Source organism: Crocodylus porosus, unplaced genomic scaffold (genome assembly GCF_001723895.1).
Source record: "Crocodylus porosus isolate Cpor-Errol unplaced genomic scaffold, CroPor_comp1, whole genome shotgun sequence".
In the NCBI taxonomy this organism is placed as follows: Eukaryota; Metazoa; Chordata; order Crocodylia; family Crocodylidae; genus Crocodylus; species Crocodylus porosus.
The window spans coordinates 17,678,997-17,701,579 of NW_017728913.1; the positions used below are offsets into that span (position 1 = coordinate 17,678,997).

The following is a 22,583-nucleotide window of genomic DNA, read 5'->3' on the forward strand; positions in this document are numbered from 1 at the left end:
CATGCTGGGATCCGGCCAGGTACCCTGATCTCTACTCAAGCTGAGGGGCAAAAGCCTGGCAGGGGCTGCCTCCTGTCACACCTCAGCTGGGGTCCCATGCAGGAGTGGGAGGGTTCATGCCCCCTCCCTCCCTGCCTCAGTCTGAGAGCAGTGGGCAGAGGCTGGACCACACTCCCTGCTCCCTGCAGGGTGGGCAAAAGCTGGGTCTGGGCCCAGCCAGTGACCCCTGCAGGCCAAGGAAATTCCCCACCCCCATCTCAGCCTGGTGGTCTGAACTAGGAATGGGGAGCAGGGGATATGCCTGGCAGGGGTGTCCCCCGCCACAACAGACTCAGGCTGGGGTCCCATATGAGCCAGGGAGGAAGTTTAAAGCCTCCCTGGCCTCAGCATGCTGACCCCAGGCTGGGGCCTGGCCACACCCCCTCCACTTGAGCACGGATGGGGAGAGAGCCTTTGAGGCTTCCTCTCCTCCCTTTCCTTTCTCAGTGGCTGGGAGGTGTGCTCCAGAGCCTCCTAGGTTGTGGTCTGAGCCACTGCAGGCATGTGGCTGCATTTCTGGAAGCAGACATGAATGTCTGTTCACTTACTTCTTAGTTCAATCTACACAGCTTAGACTAACCTGCAAAGACTGAATTGATTCAGCTTCTGGCTTTTTGACTGTCTGTACTTAGCTCATGTATTCAACAATACCAAAAAAGATGATCACCAGCTACCAAGACATGAAAGACCAAATTCTATACGATTAATGCCATTTTGGGATATGTGAACAATGCATGCATGTTACTAAACCAAAACCCAGGCTTCCCACATATAGGGGAGCATCCAAACTTCACAAACTTCAACACTTAAAAATACAGGCAATCTCATGCTTATTTCAGATATGGAATATCTTGTCCAGATATTGATATCAATGGAGGTTTCCAACACATGCCAAGATTAGGCAGAAAACTCTAGTCTGTGAACAAAGTACAAAAAAACCAGTTCTTAACAGAAAGCTCTAATTGAAACTGCCCCACAGAGTAAAATGTTATAACATGGACCTGGTTGTTTAGTGTTTGTTTGTTTTTTGTTTTCCCATACAATATATATTTTAGGTAGGATATCATGGTTCCATTGCAAGTTAATTACAAAAAGATTATGGCTCAGATGAAACTTACCTCATATGGGTAATGATGAGGGTTGTACTAGGAATGAAAAAGTCATCCACTCTATCAAACTGCCTTCCCACTGGCTGTGTATGGATTGTGTGGTGAGAAACACTCCCACTGGCCTGTGTTATTACCTATATGACGTAGAACAATATTACATGTTTTAGTTAGTCATTCTTTATTGAAAATTAGACCAAATAAATAACATATGATCAACATAATAAGCTGTTTTACAAACACCCACTTTGTCTAGTTCCACCCACAGGAATGCTAGTGCATTTAAGGTGCAAAACCAAATTTAATAAAATGGAATAGTAGGCAATGAAAACCTTGACTTTTCACTGTATGCTTGTTTGTAATATTCCTCAGGCCCTTATGCATCTAACTGACAGTCTTCTAGCATTCTGCCTGGTTATTTTAGGTCTATACTTTGCACTTTGGATGATCTACAACATATGCAAGTTCTAGAAAAAAGTTTGTAGAGGGGAGGAAGTAGAAGGGACTATTTGTATTTTAATCCCAATTTCTGAGTGGTTAGGATGCCTACCAAGGAAGACAGAAACCTGGGGCCAAGGCCTTCTTAACCCAGCAGTAGTTTGTACCTGTATCTTACTTCCCAGCACTGTGATCTAATTGGGTCCCCGGTCCCCAGTCTGGGGAAGGTGTAATGAAAGCTACAGCATGACTTCTCCCAATCATGGGAGGACTCAAACTTTAAAAAATGCCCCCCCCACCCCCCCAATCACCATAATGGAGTTCCCAGTCTGTGGAAGGCACAGGGAGAGCTGATGCTTGATTCCTGTTACTGAGAAAAGTCAAGCAGAAATGTAAGCCATTCATTCTGGCATGAAAAACTTGCGTAGGGGAGAACTTCCAGGTTTCAAAGCCAAATTCTCTCAGGTCTGGGGCTTGTTTCTTCTGTGAGTGTATATAAGGCACTTACACAGTTAAAATAATGCCATTTAGATGCTCAAAGAGAAATTGAATTCCACCTTACCTGTTTAGACTATGAAGACTATAACAATGGAGTAAAATTGACTGGTATTGCCAATCCCAGAGAATCGCTGTATGTCTGATCCCAAGTCTTTGATAATTACTTACTTTTTTCTTTTTTTAAACTTTAGTAGGATTTTGGGCCTCTCTAGGGTGAGTCCTTAATTATGCATCTAAATTAAAAGTCCTAATTTGGACAAAAATCCACCCAGTAGTTCTCATAAAAACTACATCATTCATTTGGTACCTAAACAAGTGAGTTTTTGTTTAAGCTCATACTTAAAAAATCTTGGTCTTAACATTCACATAGAAAAGGAAGGATAGATGGGAGAAGATTCTATGCAGCACAGAAAAAAAGGCAAAATAGAAAAGGTATCCTGAAATTGTGACACAAAACTATCAGGTAAAGAAGGAAATTGTCCCAGGGCCCTGATGTGAGGTGAAATGTAGCACAAAGGAAAAGAAGGAAAGAAATGAAAATGTACTTTTGAAATATTTCTAAATGTTCCCCACTGACTGTACATCTGTTTGTCCATGCTTGAAGGCACTATAAAAGTGAAGGTTTTTATGGTTTTATTTCCAGAAAAATGCAAGTGTTAGGAATCTTTCAGCTTGCTTAACTCTGCATAAAACCAGTACAGTTTGAGTGAAATGCAATCTAATTATCCAGCATGTTTAAAATCCACTGAATGTTCCAGTCAAACACAAAGCCACAATCAGTAGCAACATAATTAAAAAAATAGGTAATTAGAAAACATGATGTTCTTTTCTCCTGTAGCAAATCCCCATTATCAGTGCCATAGTATCACCTTGTTTGAAATAAAACTGATGAAAATAATCAACTTTACTGAAGAAGTTCACAGGTTATCTAAATAATTCTCAGGTAGTTCACTTCACTACTGCTATCAAAATAATTAAGATTATGTTTTAAGGACAAAATGATGAAATTAAGCAGAGTTTCAGTTTGTTACAGCACTATCATTTAATTGTTTTGGAACTACCATATTTCATGGTGCACAGGTCAACGCGGTGTATAAGTTGACCATATTTTTCTGATCCAAAAAGTTAGGAATTTTGTAGATCCAGTGTATAAGTTAACCTTACTTTCTGGATCAGATATATGGGGTTGACTTATACTGGCCCCTGTGCACTCTTATTGTAGGCTGAGCACCTTGGGGTAGACATGTGCTACAGTGGCACTCACAGGGGATACGGCCAGGCTTTGCACTCGGCTGGCATGGCTCATGCAGCATTGCTTGCAGGGGACGGGGTCATCCCAGCTGACCACTGATCCTGGCCCCATCCCCTGTGAGCAGTGCTGCCTGGGCTGCACCAGCCAAGTGCCAAGCCTGGTCCCATCCCCTGTGAGTGGTACCAGGTTCAGCACTCGGTTAACATGGCCCCATCTCCTGTGAGCATACTACGGGGACATCACTTGGCTGGATGCTGAGCCCAGCCCATCACCTGCAAGTGGCACTGCCTCAGTCATGTCAGCCAAGCGCTGAGCCCAGCATTGCTCACAGGGGATGGAGCCGGGCTCAGTACTTGGCTGGCGAGGCTCTGGCAGCACTGCTCGCAGGGGATAGGGCCAGATTCAACCCCCAGCTGAGCAGCATCCCCAAAGTGATGGCAAGGCCTGCAAGCCATGCTCAAGCTGGGTTTGAGCCCTATGGCCTTCAGTGACAGGGATGCTGTCGATAGGTGAAGAAGGTTGGGTCAGGGCCAGGCTGGGGCTCAGCTGGAACTGGGGCTGGGCTGGGGCATCACTAGGGTTGGTGGGGGAGGTTAAAAGTATTGATACAGTGTATAAGTTGAGACTGAATTTTAAGAGATAAAACTTGGGCTTCAAAACTCAATGTATACACTGTAAAATACAGTAGATATTTAATGTAACTTAAAACCTTTTTGTATCTATTCAATGAAGAAGTATTACCAGGGAAACAGTAATTCGAGTATACAGTGAAAATCATCACTGCCAACACAATTTTTGTTATAGCATCTATTTATTTTTTTTAGCTAAAAAGTACATATTTTAGCATTATTGTTCTGCTTCTGAAGATGGTTTGATATTAAATTCTGTATATTATTAAATTATCTTTAAGGAGTGGTGAGCCTGCTAAATTCTGGGTGTCTGCTCAGTATTTACTGGTCTTGTGATGTTGGCAAGTATTTTCTTTGTGTACAGTGAGTTAATCAAGGCACTAATTCAGAGAAGAATCCTTATGCAGGACATTAAGTACATGCTTAAGTGCTATCTTGAATAGGAACAGATGAAGATAAAGGTTGCATTGCTTTCTTAACTCAGGGCCCAAATTTATAAACTAGGTATTTGAAACTAGATTTCTGTAAGGTGATATGACAGTATATGAATCAGAAACTTATTCTTTGATATTAACTTGATTATTTGCACTTCTACAACATTCAGATAAATATACTCACCTGCAGGGTTGGAGAATTCTTTTCCATACTTCCCCAGCTGAGCACCCATACCTGATCATGTGATTTATCATAGTGCAGTTTCACTGGTACTGGGTCTGTACTTACTGCCTATAGCGTACAGAAAAGTGAAACAGTCAGTGTCTGGTTTTGAAAGAGAATAGTAATGTATAACATTGAATAAAAAATTATGACTGGATGAGGTCTTCCAGATACATTAAGAATATTTAAAAATTAAGCTGTCAGTTTCTGAGGCAGCCTTCTGAGTAATCACTGTATTTCTACTTAAAGAATTATATCTGTGTTCATTATTTACACAATGTGACACAGATATATGCTCATTCAACACTTAATTAAATTGCATGCCATTCTGAAGCTATTAGGAATCAGGAAACAAAATTAGTAAATTAGCCAAACATTTACTTATCTTTCTTACCATATTTTACATGCCTTAACATATATGAGTAAGATTTTTATTGCCCATGAACTGAAGATGCAAAAGGAATTCTGATCATCAGTTTTTATAAAAGTTGCCATTTCTTCTCATCTGTAGATAAGTGTGATTGTGAAATTTATGTAAACATTTAAAAGCTTAAATGAGCAAAACATGTTTCATAGATTCATAGACTGTAAGGAGCTGGAAGGGACCTTGCAAGATCATTGGGTCCAGCTCCCCTGTATTAAGCAGGAAAGACAACTAGAGTCAGGTGACCCCAGCAAGGTGACCGTCCAGTCTCCTCTTGAAGATTGCCGGGGTAGGTGATTGCACCACCCATAAGCTGTTTGTTCCATCTCACTGTTTCCTAGGTTCAGTGTTTAAATGATTGTCATCAACTATAAGAAATTAAATGTATATAATACTGCGCATATAGCAGGTATTTTATTAGATAGTTAAAATTTGTTAGTTAACATCTGTTAACGTGTTTATGACTCGTATTTAATTTACAAAATCAAAAGAGACTACCGCAGTGAAGTTACTTAATTTTCCCTAAATGTACACTTCTACCACAGATCAATACCATTTTTGTTTTTAAATTCATTGAAGTAATTTCTTCCTAGAAAATTAAACCATTCACTACATCTCACCCAGCACTTAGCAACAGTTACAATAAAGGACACAATAATCCCAAGGCAATAGTTTCCATCTTTCTGCTGGAGTCAAGGTAAAAAGCTTCCTCCCTGTAAGGCAAAGCCAAGGGTGTGTAAAAGCAATCCTGGTTTAGAATCTAGTTCCACAATTGGCAGCACCAAGTTTTCCTTTGATAAGTAGTATTATATGCCATATTGTTATGGAAGGTCAGAAGAGGTTTAGGACCAGATTCCACTTATTAAGCACTGAAATGACACTTAGGCCATGTAAAGACATTACAGTTTTACTGGTTTAAGTGATTGGAAACTGCTCTATACCCATAACAGAAGTTCAATAAACAGGTTGATTTTAAAATGGCAGAATCTGGTCCAAAATTTGTACCCCGTCTTCCCCACACCAAAGGGCAAATGTGTATTCTGTTCACTACCAATCTAAAGTACGCTGCTTACAGAAAAACATATAACTTGGGTCAATTTTTCCAGGGCTTTTTGAATGTCTGAACATAGCCATAGATTTCATAGATTTCATAGACATTTGGACTGGAAGGGACCCCAGAGGATCATCAAATCCAGCCCCCTACCCCAGGGGCAGGAAGTCAGCTGGGATAATAGGATCCCAGCAAGATAAGCATCCAAGTGTGTCTTAAAGGCATTCGAAGTGGGTGCTTGAACTGCCTCCAGCGGCAGTTTATTCCAAACTTTGGGGGCTCAGACAGTGAAGAATTTCTTTCTTATGTCCAGCCTGAATCAGTCACAGTGGAGTTTGTGACTGTTCGATCGTGTCATCCCCTGGGGGGCTCTGGTGAACAGACGTTTCCCCAGATCCTGATGAGCACCCCTGATAAATTTATAGGTAGCCACCAGATCACCCCTGAGCCTGCGCTTTTCCAGGCTGAAGAGTCCCATGGCTCTCAGCCTCTCATCACAAGATCTGTTTTCCTGACCTCTGATCATGCGTGTGGCTCTCCTCTGCACCCTCTCAAGCTTCTCCACATCCTTTTTGAATTGTGGAGCCCAAAACTGGATGCAGTACTCCAGGTGCGGCCTCACCAAGGCCAATTACAACAGGAGAATGACGTCCCGGGATTTGCTGGAGAAGCATCTATGGATGCAAGACAGTGTTTTGCTTGCTTTACTAGCCGCAGCATCACACTAAAGGGTCATGTTCATCTTCTGGTCAATCATGACCCCCAAGTCCCTTTCATCTGTAGTGCTAAGCAGTGTAGCACTGCCAAGCCTATAAGCATGCTGCAGGTTTTTCCTCCCAAGGTGGAGAACCTTGCATTTTTCGGTGTTGAACACCATCAGGTTCTTGTCCATCCATTCCTATCAAAATCTGCCTGGATTACTATCCTGTCCTCAGGTGTGGATGCTTTACCTCAGAGTTTGATGTCAGCAAACTTGGCCAGTCTGCTTCTGACACCAATGTCCACACCATTGATAAAGATGTTAAATGCCAAAGTGCTATTCTGTTCTACCCTGCTGGAGACTCTGAAGAGACATTAACATAACTGTGTTTGTAATATGCCTTCATCATACATCCTGGAAAGCAGTGAGGAGGAGAAAAACCCACCCATTATTTGTATTCATGGTTTCTAAGATAAATGAACAAGGTGGAACAGCATCTTCCTTAAGACTCAAATAAGTGGAAAAGCAACTGGCACCTTACAGTCCATCTTCAGACAGGAATGACAAGCTAACTTTCAAAGGAAAGAGTTAGTTATAGCTGTGTTTTACAATCTGAATTGTTTGTTTCAAAATAAACTTCCAGACTATGCTGAGAAAACAGCATACAGATCCTCCCCCTCTATGCGGCACTGGTCAGGCCGCAGCTGAAGTACTGCGTCCAGTTCTGGGCGCCACACTTCAAGAGGGACGTGGACGATATGGAAAGAGTTCAGAGGAGGGCCACTCGTATGATCAGGGGTCAGCAGGGCAGGCCTTATGAGGAGAGGCTAAGGGACCTGAACCTGTTTAGCCTCCACAAGAGAAGGTTAAGGGGGGACCTTGTGGCCTGCTACAAACTAGTCAGGGGGGATCAGCAGGTATTGGGGGAGTCCCTGTTCCCCCGTGCGCTGCCAGGAGTGACCAGGAATAACGGTCACAAGCTGGCGGAGGGTAAGTTTAGATTAGATATTAGGAGGCGCTACTTCACAGTCAGGGCGGCTAGGGCCTGGAACCAGCTTCCAGGGGAAGTGGTGCAGGCTCCAAGCCTGGGGATTTTTAAAAGGAAGTTAGATGAGCACCTTGCCGGGGTCATCTGACCCCGGTGCTCTTTCCTGCTCAGGCAGGGGGTCAGACTAGATGATCTACCTAGGTCCCTTCCGACTCTAGCTACTATGAAACTATGAAACTATGAAACAATGTAGTGTCATTGGGCTCATGTATATTACCATTCCACAAATGTACCGTAATCCATAAATGTATTGGCAGATTCAGGATCAGCTTAGATTACATGACAACTAAATTAGAACTGTTCACATTTCATTAATAACATATCCAAATAATTGATTACTTAAATGTTTACAAGGCTAGAAAGAGAACTTGGGTGTAAAGAAAGAATAGCTCTTTCCCTCAACAGTTAATATAATTCTGATATATTAATGTGGAGTATATATAAGAATTTTTGTTCAAAATTTTGAAGGTTTGTGATCAAATTCTAATGTCACAGAGGTTAGCTCAGTATAATACAAATGAATCCTGTGCCTCTTAGCACTAATATTTTTTCAGGCATTTGAATATACTTCTTTACTACTTGGAAATTACTTGTTAACACAACTGTATACCTATGAGCAGAGGTAGAAATCTGTGTGATAGTTAAGTGGGGAGGAAAGCATGTTTGATTAGAATTGAAAGGACAATTTTATATTTTGGGTGAGATAAAACAACAGTGGGAAAAAAAACCAACAACAGGGAAGATTACTTTTCTATTTTGGTCCTTAAAGTAGAAAACAAATGTGTGGATCATTGTATCTTGATTTCACATTTCGGAATTGTAAAGCACAGCTTGTTTATCAGTTTGTCAGGGAGAGTACCAGCTGGCTAATTAAGTGAATCTAATTTAAACTAATGATGTAGACCCTCAAGATAACATACTAATGGCTGGCTGAGACTGCCGATGATACTTAACTGTACTCCTGAGGTGTTACAACATGACACTGCTTCAGCTTAGTAGAACTTGCTTTTCTTTTTGAACATAGACTATGGGACCAAGTTGTTTATTAGCAATATTTTAAAGCAGCAAGATAACTCCTGGAAAAGGTCATTCACACTTTATAATTTTTTTTCCCCATAAGTTAAGTGATTTCCCATCTAAAACAATATCTAGACTAGTGTGCTGTTTACTTCACTTCCCTGTCTTAAATTTCCATGAAGCTGCTTCTCCCCAAAAGTCTGAATAGCTAATACCTATGTTTACACAAGAATGCTTCCTATTTGGTGATTCCCCAAGTTTCCAGTCCTGCTTAGGAGCTCACTTAACAGACCACAGGACAGAGACAAAACAGTTGCTGTTATAAAGTACTTTGAAGGCAAGGCCTATTATCCTGTACATATACATGCATGAGTATTGTCCCACTGAAGTCAAAGGACCTGCCCACACTTAAAATTATGTATACACAATCTGCATTATTGGGATCTAATTTATTTGTAACTCAGAATGTCCAGTGTAGGACCCTCTTAATCTGGTAAGAGCTATATCATCTTATTCTTATATATGTACATCAACGGTTTTGTCTTCATTGCTTATTTTTATCAGACAAATAAACTCAGGTGTCCAGAAAATTTATTTAAAAAAAAATAGCAAAATGTGGAAAATAAACACATGAAGCAAACTAATAATAGATTCATCATAGTGAAGGGGAGGGGGAAGAGAAAACCCCCCAAAATACTTCAGCATAAAAGTCTGCCTAAAAGCTAAAAAAAAGGTTTTTAGATGGCTTATTAAAGTTTCCTTATTATAGAAACTTGATAGCTTTTCATTATGGAATCCACTACTCCCTCAAAATTTCAAGCAAGATTTTTTTCACATTAGATCCTGACCAGACCACTTCTCTCTGCCTAGCACTAATCTTAATTTTTGCCAAGTATAGATACATTTTTCCTTGAAAAAAAGAGTTTAAATTATGTGAAACGTATGAATAATCATTTCAATATGGAACTAACATATTACCAGAGAAAAGGAGCATATTTTAGGAAGTATGGCCTTTAGAAAGTGCATCTCCAACAATGTTTGTATTTGACCTTAATGACAGTGGAAACAATCAGTTAGGACTATGCTTTGGTTTAAAAACAAATTACTATGTAGTTCTCAACAGCCTTTGATTTCTTGCACATGGCTAGGATAGGAAATTGGACTAATATAACTAACAATTCAGTTCTGACTTTCAGGTGGGAAAAATCCTGATGTTGTGAGAGGAGGGGAAGAGGTAGGGAAGCTTTTCATAGATTACTGGCATATTCTTGAATGGTTATGAGACCTGACTGTTTTTATGACTTTCTATGGTACATGTTACATTTTGCATGCAATTCGAGTGTTAATCATGCCATAATTAGCAACATACCATGCATGCACTGTATTTATGCCAATAGAAAATGGCAAACCACATGATAATTCACAAAAATATTTAACATTATAGCTAGATTGTATGACCCATACATTGAACATCTAACATGCTCTATCATCCTAATGATAACAATCAGATGACTGTCAGCATTGCGAACTGGGCAGCCCCTGGTTTGGAATCGGGATGGGTGCTTCCCTGATCCCAATGTTGACAAGGCTAATTTTTGGCATTGGGTTATAGACTTGCCAGAACCTGGACCTTTAAGATCCTTGATCTAGAGGTCCCATTCTTTAAGACTCATAAAGGTGCCAAGTCCCAGTGAGCCTTAAGGCATGAGACAGCTTCTGTGCCTGGGACACAGTCCTCTTCTACCTGATCTTCAGGATTGGACAGGGGACAGCTCTGGGTCAAAATGGAGATCAGGGCTTTCTGGTGCCCTATTCTGGTGCTTTACTGTGTCTGGATTTTTCACCAAGCAACCCTGTGGCCCAGGACAAAGCTGTCCCCTGCCCAACTGGTGGAACTGGGTTGAGGGTAGGCTGGGTCCTGAACCTGGTTGCCTCCTGCTCTAATCCCAGAGCCAGCCCCAGGTCCCAAATCCTCTTTAAAAACAGGTGTGCTGCCAGGGATGGGGGAGCTTTTCCCATCCCCAGCTGCACATGCCAGTTTAAAGAGACATCTGTCATGAGCAGTGGGATGTAAGGAGCTCTCTCATCCCAACTGTATGTGCCAGGAAAGGCTCTCTGATGGGGCTCACAGTACCCCAGATCTTTAAAAAGTGGCTGTGTAGTTGGGAGCCCTACTTCTACAAATGCTTTTTTACATTCCCAGCAGACCATGCAAGTGGCACCTGCAGAGAGGGGAGCTCTGGGTACAGCTGGGAAGCTTGGAGCTTTCCATTCCCCACCAGCTGCATGATGCAGGGCTCCCCTTACTGGCAGCTAGAGGTCATGCAGTTGGAGTCCAAGGAATTTTCTGCCCCATCCCCAGAACTGTGACACTTCCATGTACATCTGGCATAGCAGATGTTGTTTTCAGAAATGGGACAGAAAATTCCTCACACCCCAATCACACCACGGTCTTAACATCTGCTAGCAGTCTAGGGCACTGCATGTAATGCTGTGAAAAGTGTCAAAGGACATCAAATGAGATTTATTCCAATTCTGAAAGCCATCTGGGGATCAGCAGTAACACATTAAAATGTTTGGTACCCACAAACTATTTCATATGTAAGTTACATGGCATTTTTCAGTGTCCTTGCTTTGATAAACAGATCCCATATGATTACAGATGTCAGTGTCTTAACAAAGTTTAAGCTTTTCAGCTGGAGTTTTTTTGGTACAGTTGCTTCTCATAGCTTTATTGCCTATCTTACTCAATGTCTTAGGTATCTTTTATTTATAGATACATTTTGCTGAATTAGGCACTGTCAAAGTTATAAACCTTGTCAGGCCAGGCCTCTCTTGGTCTGCTATCTGGTACCATGTAAACCAGTACAGCCTATCCCATGTTTGGATTGTTGTTGACTAAATCGGTACCCCCATCAGGGCTAGTCTGGGTGAGGAGGGTGTGTGGACACCCAGCAGAACTAAAAACAAACACCTGTCAAAGGGTGGATGAGCTCCCTGTGAGCCAATGGCCATCCACACCTGGAGAGGAGATGGGCACCGCCAGTCCCTCTGTCTAAACAATTACCAATGATGCACAGAATCTAAGGTACCTCAACAGTCACAGTGGCCTCAGGACTGACTTGATTTGACTTGAAAGTTATAGAAAGGCAGACAAGAACCAACACAGCTACAACCTATACCCCATAGAAAGGAAAATGTATTTTTTTGCTCTTATCTGCATTCCCTTCTATTGTCTAGAACAGTGGTAGCCAACTTTTTTGGCAAGTGTGTCACAAGTTAAATCCTGTCCCTTCCCTGAGTGCTTGATAGAGTATGCACTCTGGGGCACTGGAATAGAGGCAAGGCTGATTGAACTTTTGGCTGTATGGAGCAAAGAAGAAGTGGGGCATTGCTTCAATAGAAGATTTTATGAGCCAAAGCTAGATTAATTTCCCTGTCTCCACAACTACCACAATTTTATATGGCATATGAGGATAGAAATACCTTAATTTGGCAGTGGCTGTGGGGGTGTGGGAAGGATTAATTTGGCTCCGCTGATCTGGAAGCTGGATCCTCCTGCCTCCAACTCAGTGCCTCCCTCTACTAAGTATCTAGGGGTCTTGTGCAAAACTTAGCATCTGCCTGTAATACCCATGATACCCATGCTGTTGGTCAGTCAGCCCAGTCCTGACTGAAACCTCGACTTCCAGATTAAGCTGGCCAGACTGGCATGAACACTGATGCATGATCTGAGATGGTGGACCACATATTAACATTATCATTGTGCTTGATACAATGGGAATTTTCCTTAGAATTCGATTGTTTCTTGTAAACAAACTAAGGCCTGCAGGGAAATTCATCCTGGCAGATTCTCAACTAAAAGCACCATGGAATCTGATGTGTTATCCCAATAACTGTGCTTCCATGTGCAGCATGGCAAGAAGTGTGATTGTGGAATTGGCAATCAGGTCCTCATCGTACCATATTGCTCATGAAGGGGGAACCAAAGAACCCCTCTCCCCCTCACCCCCAACAAAGCTGGGAGCACAGATTAGTTGACGGCCACCCTCAGTCTTCAGTGTACACCACAGCCCATGACTCTGATGTGCTCCTGAGGAGTGCAGTGCTCCTGCAGTGAGTCCCAATCAGCTGCCACTCCCAGCCTCTGGGGTGCACTGGATTTAAAGGTCCTACTGAAGGCTGGGAGTGCATATCAGCTGCTGATCCCATCTCCTGGGGTATATTGGAGCCCTTGACTCTACTGCACAACTGAAGCTGGAAGCAGCATCTGATCAGGGCTCCCAGGCTCCTGGCACAGCTGGAGTCACGGGCTCTACTGCACCCTTGGGGCTGGGAGTGAAGATTAGGTGATCTGTGCTCTTGGGATCCAGGATGCAGCAGAATTAAGAGCTCTGCTGTGCTCTGGGGGTTGGAACTGCAGATGTGGGAGTCTTTTACTCTGCTGATCCCCAGAAGTTGGGAGCACAGAACACTTAATTTGTGCTCCGAACCACAGGGCTGGACTGGAGCCTTTGACTCCACTGTGCCTGGCAGCTGGGTGCAATAGCTGATCACTAGGCCTGTGCGAATAGGGAAGCATTTGATTCAGATTCAGATTTGGCCAATTCGGAGGACAATGATTCAACTTGGAGATTCAGATCACTGTCCTGAATTGATTTGGCTGAATCAGATTCAAAAGATTTGGCGCTGATTCAGAGAGATTTGGTAATTTGGATCAGCCAGGAAGAGGCAGGCATGTCCGAGTGGCTTCTCCAGCTGTGCCTGCCTCTCCCTGCGTTGGGGGAGTTTTGCCAGCACTTCCAAAAAAAGCCCCACACACAACAGCTGCAGCAGAAGCTGTGGAGGCTCTGGGGCCTCCTGGCAGAGTGCCCCCATACAGCCCCTGCTTCCTGATCACCCCCACCCAGCCCCACCCCTGATGGTCACCCCGCCTGGCCCCAGCAGTCTGGAAATAAAAGAAAAAACCCACCAAAAAACCTGCACTCACTGGCAGTAGCAGTGGCTGTGGGGGCTCTGGAGCCACATGGCAGAACCCCACTGAACAGAACCCACTCCCTGATCTCCCCCCCCAGCCCCACCCCCAATGGCTGCCCTGCCCAGACCCAGCATCCCAGCAATTAAATTAAAAAAAAAAATAGCTCTGCACTCACCAGCTCTGGCAGTAGTAATTGGGGGCTCATGGCAGAGCCCCCCTGCACAGTGCAGGGCAGTTGGGGGCAGCAGGGATTGCCCCCCCGCCCGGTACCTGTGTGGCAGCTGCTCCATGGCATGGGTGCAGCATGCGTTCTCAGGGTGCTGCATACTGTCTAGGAGCTGGGGCCACTGGGACTGACAGGTGGAGCCACCCCAGCTCCTGGACAGTGTGTGGAATCTGTAGCTGCCACGCAGGTGCTAGGCAGGGGGTGGGGAATCCCCTCTGGCCCCCACTACCCCGTGTTGCATGTGGGAGCTCTGCCACGACCCCTCAGAGGCCCACAGTGGCAGCTGCCAGTGCAGGTGAGTGTGGGGCTTTTTTTGTTTGCTTGTTTTCTTAAGTGTTGAGAGGCTGGGCTGAGCAGGGGATGCCAGCAGCCTCAGTTTTTAAATCTGCAATGTAAAATATTAAACCAAAAACCCAGTTATGCAATTTCATAAATCCACAATATATGAGTACCTCCAATTTATGCATTTTTTTTTTTTTACTCAAGAGCATAATATACTGATTCCACAGGGTATTTTACTACTTCAATGGTGTTTTGATTTCACCCTTTGGCTTTACCTAAGTAATGAGATTAACTAATTTCAGAATCAAGAAACTGTCAATTTTCATCAGCAATTTCAGATTTTAAATCTGCGACACCATAGCCTGCCTGTCTAAGCAATTTTCAAAATATAAAAGATGTTTTTGTTTCATTCTGTTCAATAATAACTTCTGTCTCTCTTTTCAAATAATTTTTTTTTTCAAAAATTACCAAAAACATCTTAACATTGGTTATCAATTTTTTTTCCATTTCAAATTGTTTTTGGTAAAGGAAAAAAGAAACCCTTGCACCTTTCTGGATATTTTGATAACGTTTTCAGTAACATTTGGGATATGAACATTGCCACAAATGAAGTCTCTCTTCTTTAACCAAAAACCAAATTTAAAAAAAAAAATCACTAAATATTTTCTAAAATACCTTTCTCTGATTAAATAATTAAATTGAAAGATTTTAAGATTTTAATGTAATAATCAGTATTGATGTGCTGGTTAGTGCACTAGCCATATATTACATGGTGGTAAATATAACAATTAGCTTTAAAATGCAACAGTTTTTAAAATATGTAGCTACCTAAAATGGGAAAAATAAATCATAGCTGTGTTAAGTTTAATAATAGTTTTAAAGCCTGGGTACTTTTATGATGATTCCATTAATTTTTATAATGACAGTTGGCTATTCTAGAAAACAAATTGGATTTCTCTACAGAATAAGGTTTAAAAAATCCTTAAATTTCAGATGAAAGTTTAGTTAATCATTTACACTGGGATTTTATTATATATGAAAATTACATTTGATTAGAATATTTGTTTTATATATGTATTACATTATATAGAGTGCGAACCCTTCAGACTCTAGACATTTGTATGATTAAAATTTAAATCTGAACATCCACTGTGAGGTCACAGTCCCCTTCTATTAATTTCACATAATAATAGGGATGAGGGAATTGCTAACAAGTTATGAGGCTTATTCATTAACTGGATTCAAAGCTCCAAGCATCAGAATTAAATTTATTTCAGGCTGTGCTAAATCTACTTTTGAAATAAGTTAAAGATGATTTTACATGTTTTGAAATCTTCTGCAGTTAGAAAATTCCACTGAGAGCAGAAGATTGTTGCCAATCCTAAACTGTGCGCCTGTAATTCACTGACCTTTGTTGCAGCTGAAAGCAAAATAAGGCTAATTTTCCTGGTCAAATGCCAACAGTCTAAAAGACTAAAGACTGTATACTGAAAAATAATCCACTATACGCATCTGATTTAAAAATGAAAAATGGACTATAACGTCTCTTTGTATAACCAGACTGAAATAGAACCAGTAAAGAAACTGACTGTGATTCTGCCTCTTGTAAATTGTATCTGTCTTGTAAACAGCTGTAAACACTAGAGATTTTATCATTTAAATAGTATCTTAATATTGTGATATTTAAGGCTCATGAAGTTCATGCTATTATTTTCAAAGCATATACAGACATTTTGCTCATTTCATATATCTGTTGATAGACGGCTGTGCTAATTGTCATTAAATAAAATAATCCCATTGAGCTCAAAAGAAGTACGATCTCAAGGTCTGTAGTAATCAGAGTCTTTTCATTGTCCTAAATGGACATATATATTATGCAAGTAAAAACTATTGAGTCATTGACATCAATTTGAGTTGAGACAAGGGCACCAGAACTAAACTACAGCAAAATATATCCACCTTTGTCAAACAAACCAAAATGCAAAACTCTTGGTCAATAGGGAAAGATTCTCCCCTGCCAGAACCACTGCACAGTTTATGAAAGCCCAAAGGACCTGGCAGAGCTCTAGATTAAACTAAGGAATAACTGCCCAGTGCAAAGTACCTTAATCTATCCTACGAGAATTCAAGTCCAGGTATTGTTCATCTTAAGGGAGGGTCCTCACTAGCACATTAATGGATTTTGGAAGGTGAGGTTAGGTTGGGTGGAAGCAAGGCAACATTGCTGAGCTCTGTGGGTATCTCACAAAGTGCTTCTATAGAAAGCCAGGGACAGTCTGCCATAACTTATGAAGTGCTGCAACCAACTCCACAAGAGCCTAGAACAAAAAAGCACGAACTGGCTTAAAGTCACCTCGCTTCTCATTTCCACTGATCTTCAGAGTCTTGCACTATGTTTTTTAAATGCAGGCGTTTTTTAAAATGTGTGTTTAGAATCTGTTCCACTGGGGCTTATACATCACTCAACACCTTCAATTGGAGCTTCTTTAATCGATTTACTTATTTTTAAAATCATTTGCTGGCAAAATACTCTTTCAACCATGGAATTCTATTTTTAAATGTCAATAAGGCTTTTACTTAGAGCTGAATAGGGAACGTATTGACAACTTGACAAAATAAAAATGGTATTTAAAAATTGTACCATATGCATGGGAACAAAACAAAAAAGACATAGATTTTCCATGGGGGGTGAGGGGGGGCGACAGGGAGAAGCCATATGGCAACCATGTGGCAGTCAAGGCCCCTACCCAGAATATACTAGACCAACTTCAAAGCCCTGCTCTGCCTGATTCAACAAAATATTTGATCTTCTCACTTCCCTAAATCAAAACTACTGATGATTTTAGGGTGTCATGTTCCTTTCAATCTCTGCTGTTGAAACTGTTCCACTTTGTATAAAATACAAAATATTCATTAGCGCTATGATTTTTATCTTGGTCTCCCACATTCAAAATGAGTGACATAACCATTGGTTTATGATGTCAGTTTCTCTCTTATCCAACAAACAGGGTGGAGACACAGGGTGGACAGCTCCAACAGCAGATATTATTGAGAGAGACAATTTTGACACTGGGAACTGTGGTCACAATGCTTAGGACCATAACTTTGGATGCAGGACTTCAAGGGTCAAATCCCTATGATAATGGCTATAATGTTTATATGAAAGTGTGCTATTTCCAATGGGGGTGACTGAATGATACACACTATAAAATAATCAATAGCCTGTTTTGCCTCATTCACACCACCAACATGAATTTTCATTTCAGCCACCAAGGTTAGTCCTTTAAACACTGGATTGTTGGTAGGTGTCTTGTCCTTTAACTGAAAGTCCATCCTGGACATTTCCTTTTAAAACTCAAGTTTCACACACCCATGAAAAGTTTCAGATTTGATGACTACATTTTCCAGTGAAAAACAATTTAACTGGAAACTATGCAAATGGTTCATTCACCTAATTTTTTCACATTTATAAAGTTCTTTTCTGATCGTTTCTCCTTTACTAACTGCTTCTAAATGGAGAAATAGTGAAACCGACAAAATAAGTATTATTATCAAATAACCAAAGGGAAAACACTGGTAAAGAATCATTAACTTATTTCACATAGAGACAGAAATTACACATAAACAAGTATAAGTGAACAGAAACTGGTTCAAACCTGTAACACAATGCACGTTCAGTACACATAAACTGCTTTCAAAATGGCTGATACTGGTTTAAACCTGGATGGGTGTGTAGTATCAGACTTAACTGATTTAGGTTAAATCAGCTTATTAAACTTCTGTCCCAAATCCCCTCCAGATTCAAGTTGTCTGTTCCAGCTGAGCAGAGAAGAGTGCTCTAAGCACCACCCAGCTTCTAGCCTAGGACACCGCAGGCATGTGGCTGCATTTCTGGAATCAAAAGGGAATGTTCACTTGCTTATCAGTTCAATCTATGCAGCATAGACTAACCCGTCAAGATTGAATCAATTCAGCTGCAAGCTTTTTTGTCTGCCTGTACTTAGCCATAATGTTCAGTGTTAATTGTAGACAGCCAAGTTCAAATAGTTTTTGGAAAACAGTGTCCATTGATCATCATCAGTGATCCCTCACAGGAGTGATCATCTTTGACCATGAGGGATCACTGACAATGATCAGTGAACACTCTTTTTTCAAGGTATTCTAAATTGGCTGTCTTAAAAAAATATAAAAAACTGAAAACACGTTATGCATGCAGACTTAATTTCCAAATTTGGAAGAGGTACCTGCACAACTTTTTGAGACTGTACATCAACAATGAGCACTCTATCCAAAGTGGGCTGAGTCACATAAATGAACTTGTCTTTTACGTTAACAGCAGACGCCCACACACACCGTTGAATAGTATCCTCTGTAGCCTTGGGGCAAACTTCATCCTGGAAGCCAGAAACAAAAACAATCATAAAAAACAAACAAGGGAGAGAAAGATAAATGAAAATAATGAAAATGTGTCAGCCTACACAATGATAACAATAATAAAAACACTTTTCAAACTATTTTATACCATGGTTTTTTTCCCAGGTTCTAATACAAGGTAAAAGTACATCATTTCATCGGAGAAAAAAAAAAAAAACCCAAAAACTTGTACACCATTTTAGTGTTAAATCCAATAAAAAATATTTCATTTAGATTTTTTTCCACAAAAATATTATGGGTAAAATTGGAAAAGTCAAAGTCAAAGTCTTATCAGCTACAATGAGATTAGGATTTAATTCTATGTATTTAGCTTTCTATTTCCAAGTGGAAGTCTTGCCTGTACCAAAATAAAAGCTTAGTCATATGAATATATTTGCATGCCAACAAGTCTTCTCTTTGCATTAAGGTATATTATTCCATAGTACTCAACACCCTTAAGATTTATGCAGAAAAGAGAAGTACCATAGGTTAATTTTTCTATGTGCCGCTAAACAAATCTACTCAAGACCATCTACTTCATATTCTTAGAGACATCTGGAAGCCACAGGAACATTTTGGAAAAACTTTCTGCTTAAAAATATACAGTATATGTTAATATTTCTATTTTTCTTTTTCTCCCTTATTACTAGGGACAGTTTAATCACATCAGTATTGCTGTTTGCTTAGCATTCATCTACTGCTTATTCCTCACAATCCTCTGCTTGGCAAAACATCACTGGTTGCTGTGGTAATGATTATGGTATGTCAGGGGATGATGACATCACATGAGGAATAAACAGAAGGAGTTGATGAGCTCTCAGCAAAAATCTGTTTTCTCACATAAAGCTGCTTTGGGAGAAGGGGAAAAAAGCGACATACCAATAGAAGTGGGACTAAGTAGTTCCTTAGTTTTTTTTATGGAGCACAAAATGTATTTTAATGCTAACTTTTTTCTAGCCTCAAGATATTTTGATGTTTGCCCCTCCATACATTTGATAGATTCACACTAAATCTTCACGTGTCAAAGTGAGAAACAAATCAATTTTCAATCTGAGTAGATCAACCTACTTGTACAGAAGGTCAGTAAGCATTACCTTTTGCTCTATGGCTGTTATATTTCCAGAGACAGGAACCTACAAAAATCACTTTAATGGAAAAATGGTCCTGAACTCTACTATCTTGATACAGCATCTAATACATGCAGTTTGAGGAACTTTCACGAAGGCAGAATAAGCTGTCTTTTGGAATGGTTATACCATTGTGAAAATCCAAAAGAAAAGAGAATAAATAGTTTTTTCTTTTTAAATGAGGGACGTGCATGATAGAGGAAACTGTTCATTCCTTGTACTTTTTAGAGCAGTTTGCCGTTGTGTAAACAGTTCCAATATAAGAAAGGGCTTAGTCTGTGTGTCTGTCCATAACACTTGTGGCCAACTGTGCATACACTGCTGAGAGGGTGGGTGGTGATTGGCTGCATGGGCCCAAGTTTGAGCCGCTGACAGAAAAGTTTGTGGAGAACACGCTCCAGCTGCCTGAGCAACAGGGCTTCCCCACACCTCCCTACCTGAGCGCAAAGGTGGGGGTTATTGTGCTCCCCACCACCCATCCCCACTGACCCCCCAGAACAGCCGGCAGGGAGGGGGAGGTAGTGGGCAGGGAGGGAGGGAGGGGAGCGGGGTGGGAGGAGGCAAAGGGAGAGGTCACAGTAGTGGTTGTTATCAGGGCTGGCTGGTGGGGAGCAGGGGAGGGGAGCAGGAATGGATCCCTGACAACAGCTGGAAGGAAGGGGGAGGTGGCAGGGAGGGAGGGAGGGTGTATGGGTCCAGGTGGGCATGGAGCAGGGGGAGGCAAAGCGGGGGGTCATGATGGTGGCTGTTGTTGGGGCTGGGCAGCAGGGAGGAAGGAAGGGAGGGAAGTGGGGAGGGAAAGAGAAGACGGGGTCATGTTGGTTATGCCACCCCACTGCCCAGCCCTGACAACAGCCAGCAGGGAAGGGGAGGTGGCGGGGACAGGGAAGGGAGCAGGGATCCATCATTCTTGATGGACAATTAGCTAGTACACATATAAGACAAGCACATGAGCAAGCAAGCATCTAATATGCTGTACAATCATCTCATCAATAGTTTATTATCATTTGTATAATATGCAATTCCCACTTCCATTGGAGGATTATTCTAGTAATGTCACAGGCACCAGCCTTGCAAAATTATCCATGTAGTCAGTTCCCTACACCTGTATGAAGGCATATTGCTTGATCTAATTAGTGCATAGGAAATTATTTCAGATATTCAAATGAGATGTTCCCTTTCCCAGTATCATGCAAACTAAGCTACAAATCATGAAAGACTAAAGCAGAATTTATAAATATATATATATATTATAGTGAATGTGTGTATGTATAAAAACAATTATATATATATATATATATATATATATAGTATATATATTTATATTTATATGGATATATCATCACAGACATGATGTCAAAATGTATACCACGTCTTTATCATAGAATCATGGAGTGTTAAGTTTGGAAAGGGCCTTAGGAGGTCATCTAATCCAACCTGCTGCCTGAGGCAGGAAAGATCTTGTGCTCTGTATGGGCATCAAAGCTGCAACCTTGGCATTATTAGTGCCATGCTCTTTTCTTGGAACAAAAAATAAAGGGGTACTCAAATGGAAGTGTGCAATTAATGACAGGAGAGGGCATTTTGCTGTGGCTGAAGAGCAGGTGAAAGGAGAGTCTTACCTTTGGGGATGGCTGCTCCCATGAATGGTCCAAAAAGGGGAGTTAAACCATACCACTGCACCCCATCTGGATCTGCCCCTGCCAAGTTACAAGGGCACTGTGTGGCCCCTTTGCCTGTAGTTCTAGGGGACTGCATGCTCCAAGGTCCGAACAAGATATCCAGTTTTTCAACCCTTACCTTGAAAGCCAAGCTTTCCAATTTCACTTCTCCCATTCTCTTCAAATGAAACTGGCAGCATTCTGACTAACCTACTATGTCAAAACCTGAAAAATTCCAGAGCCTATGTCAAAAGCCTTGCTATATTCTAAATAAACTATGTTCACTGCATTCATTCAACCACCCACTAGTTACTTTGTCAAATAAAAAGGTCAAGTTGTTTTAGCATGATTTCTTTGTAAATCTATCCTTGCTGATATAGATCACTTTTTCCTCCTCCAGATGCTTTTCAATAGAATTTTCTCCAGCAACTTCCTGGGTATTGAAGTCAGACTGACATGTTTATAATTCCTGGGTACTGCTTTTTAAAAATGGAAAGTATGTTAGGCCTTTTCCAGTCCACACTCATTTTTCACAACTTTTTAAATATTGCCATTGACCCTAGGATGAATTCAGCACCCTGAGATGAATTTTAATAGATCTTGCAAGTTACAGTAATTCAGATTAATCAAAAGCTCTCTGATGCCCTTTTGTTATTACCCCACTTGATAGCCCTGCTAAGCTGAGATCATCCAAAATAGATCCTTCATTTCAAAATACAATTTTGTCTTACATCATGATCTACAGATGCATATTCAGCCATCTAAGTTTATATCGTCTGGCTTTTCTTGAATCCAAGAATAGGTTTTTGATAAACAGAGCTAAAATTTAGCCTTTAAAAAAATTGTGTTTGTTGAGACTGAACTTGGCATTTTTTAAAAAATTTGGTATGTTTTAATTTTAAGGTTTCATATTCATGTCCCCTGCAGTTTTGTAAGCAGACAAAATCTTTTTTTCTTTAAAATATAAACCAAAATACACTATTCTCTCATTTTAATTAAACTAGGATCAAATTACTTTTTTTTCAATTTAATGTCTG

The 22,583-nt window shown here is 41.0% G+C and overlaps 1 protein-coding gene across 2 annotated transcripts in view; it reads right to left on the reverse strand.

Annotated features, from left to right (window-relative positions):
- Positions 1-22,583, reverse strand: part of FSTL5 (follistatin like 5) — a 600,367-nt gene that overhangs the window by 38,369 nt on the left and 539,415 nt on the right. For both annotated transcript variants that reach the window (XM_019534563.1, XM_019534562.1), the window contains 3 exons: positions 18,590-18,739; positions 4,581-4,688; positions 1,158-1,282 (listed from right to left, as the gene is read on the reverse strand). In XM_019534563.1, coding sequence (XP_019390108.1) covers positions 1,158-1,282; positions 4,581-4,688; positions 18,590-18,739 — 383 coding nt within the window. The remainder of the gene's footprint in view (positions 1-1,157; positions 1,283-4,580; positions 4,689-18,589; positions 18,740-22,583) is intronic.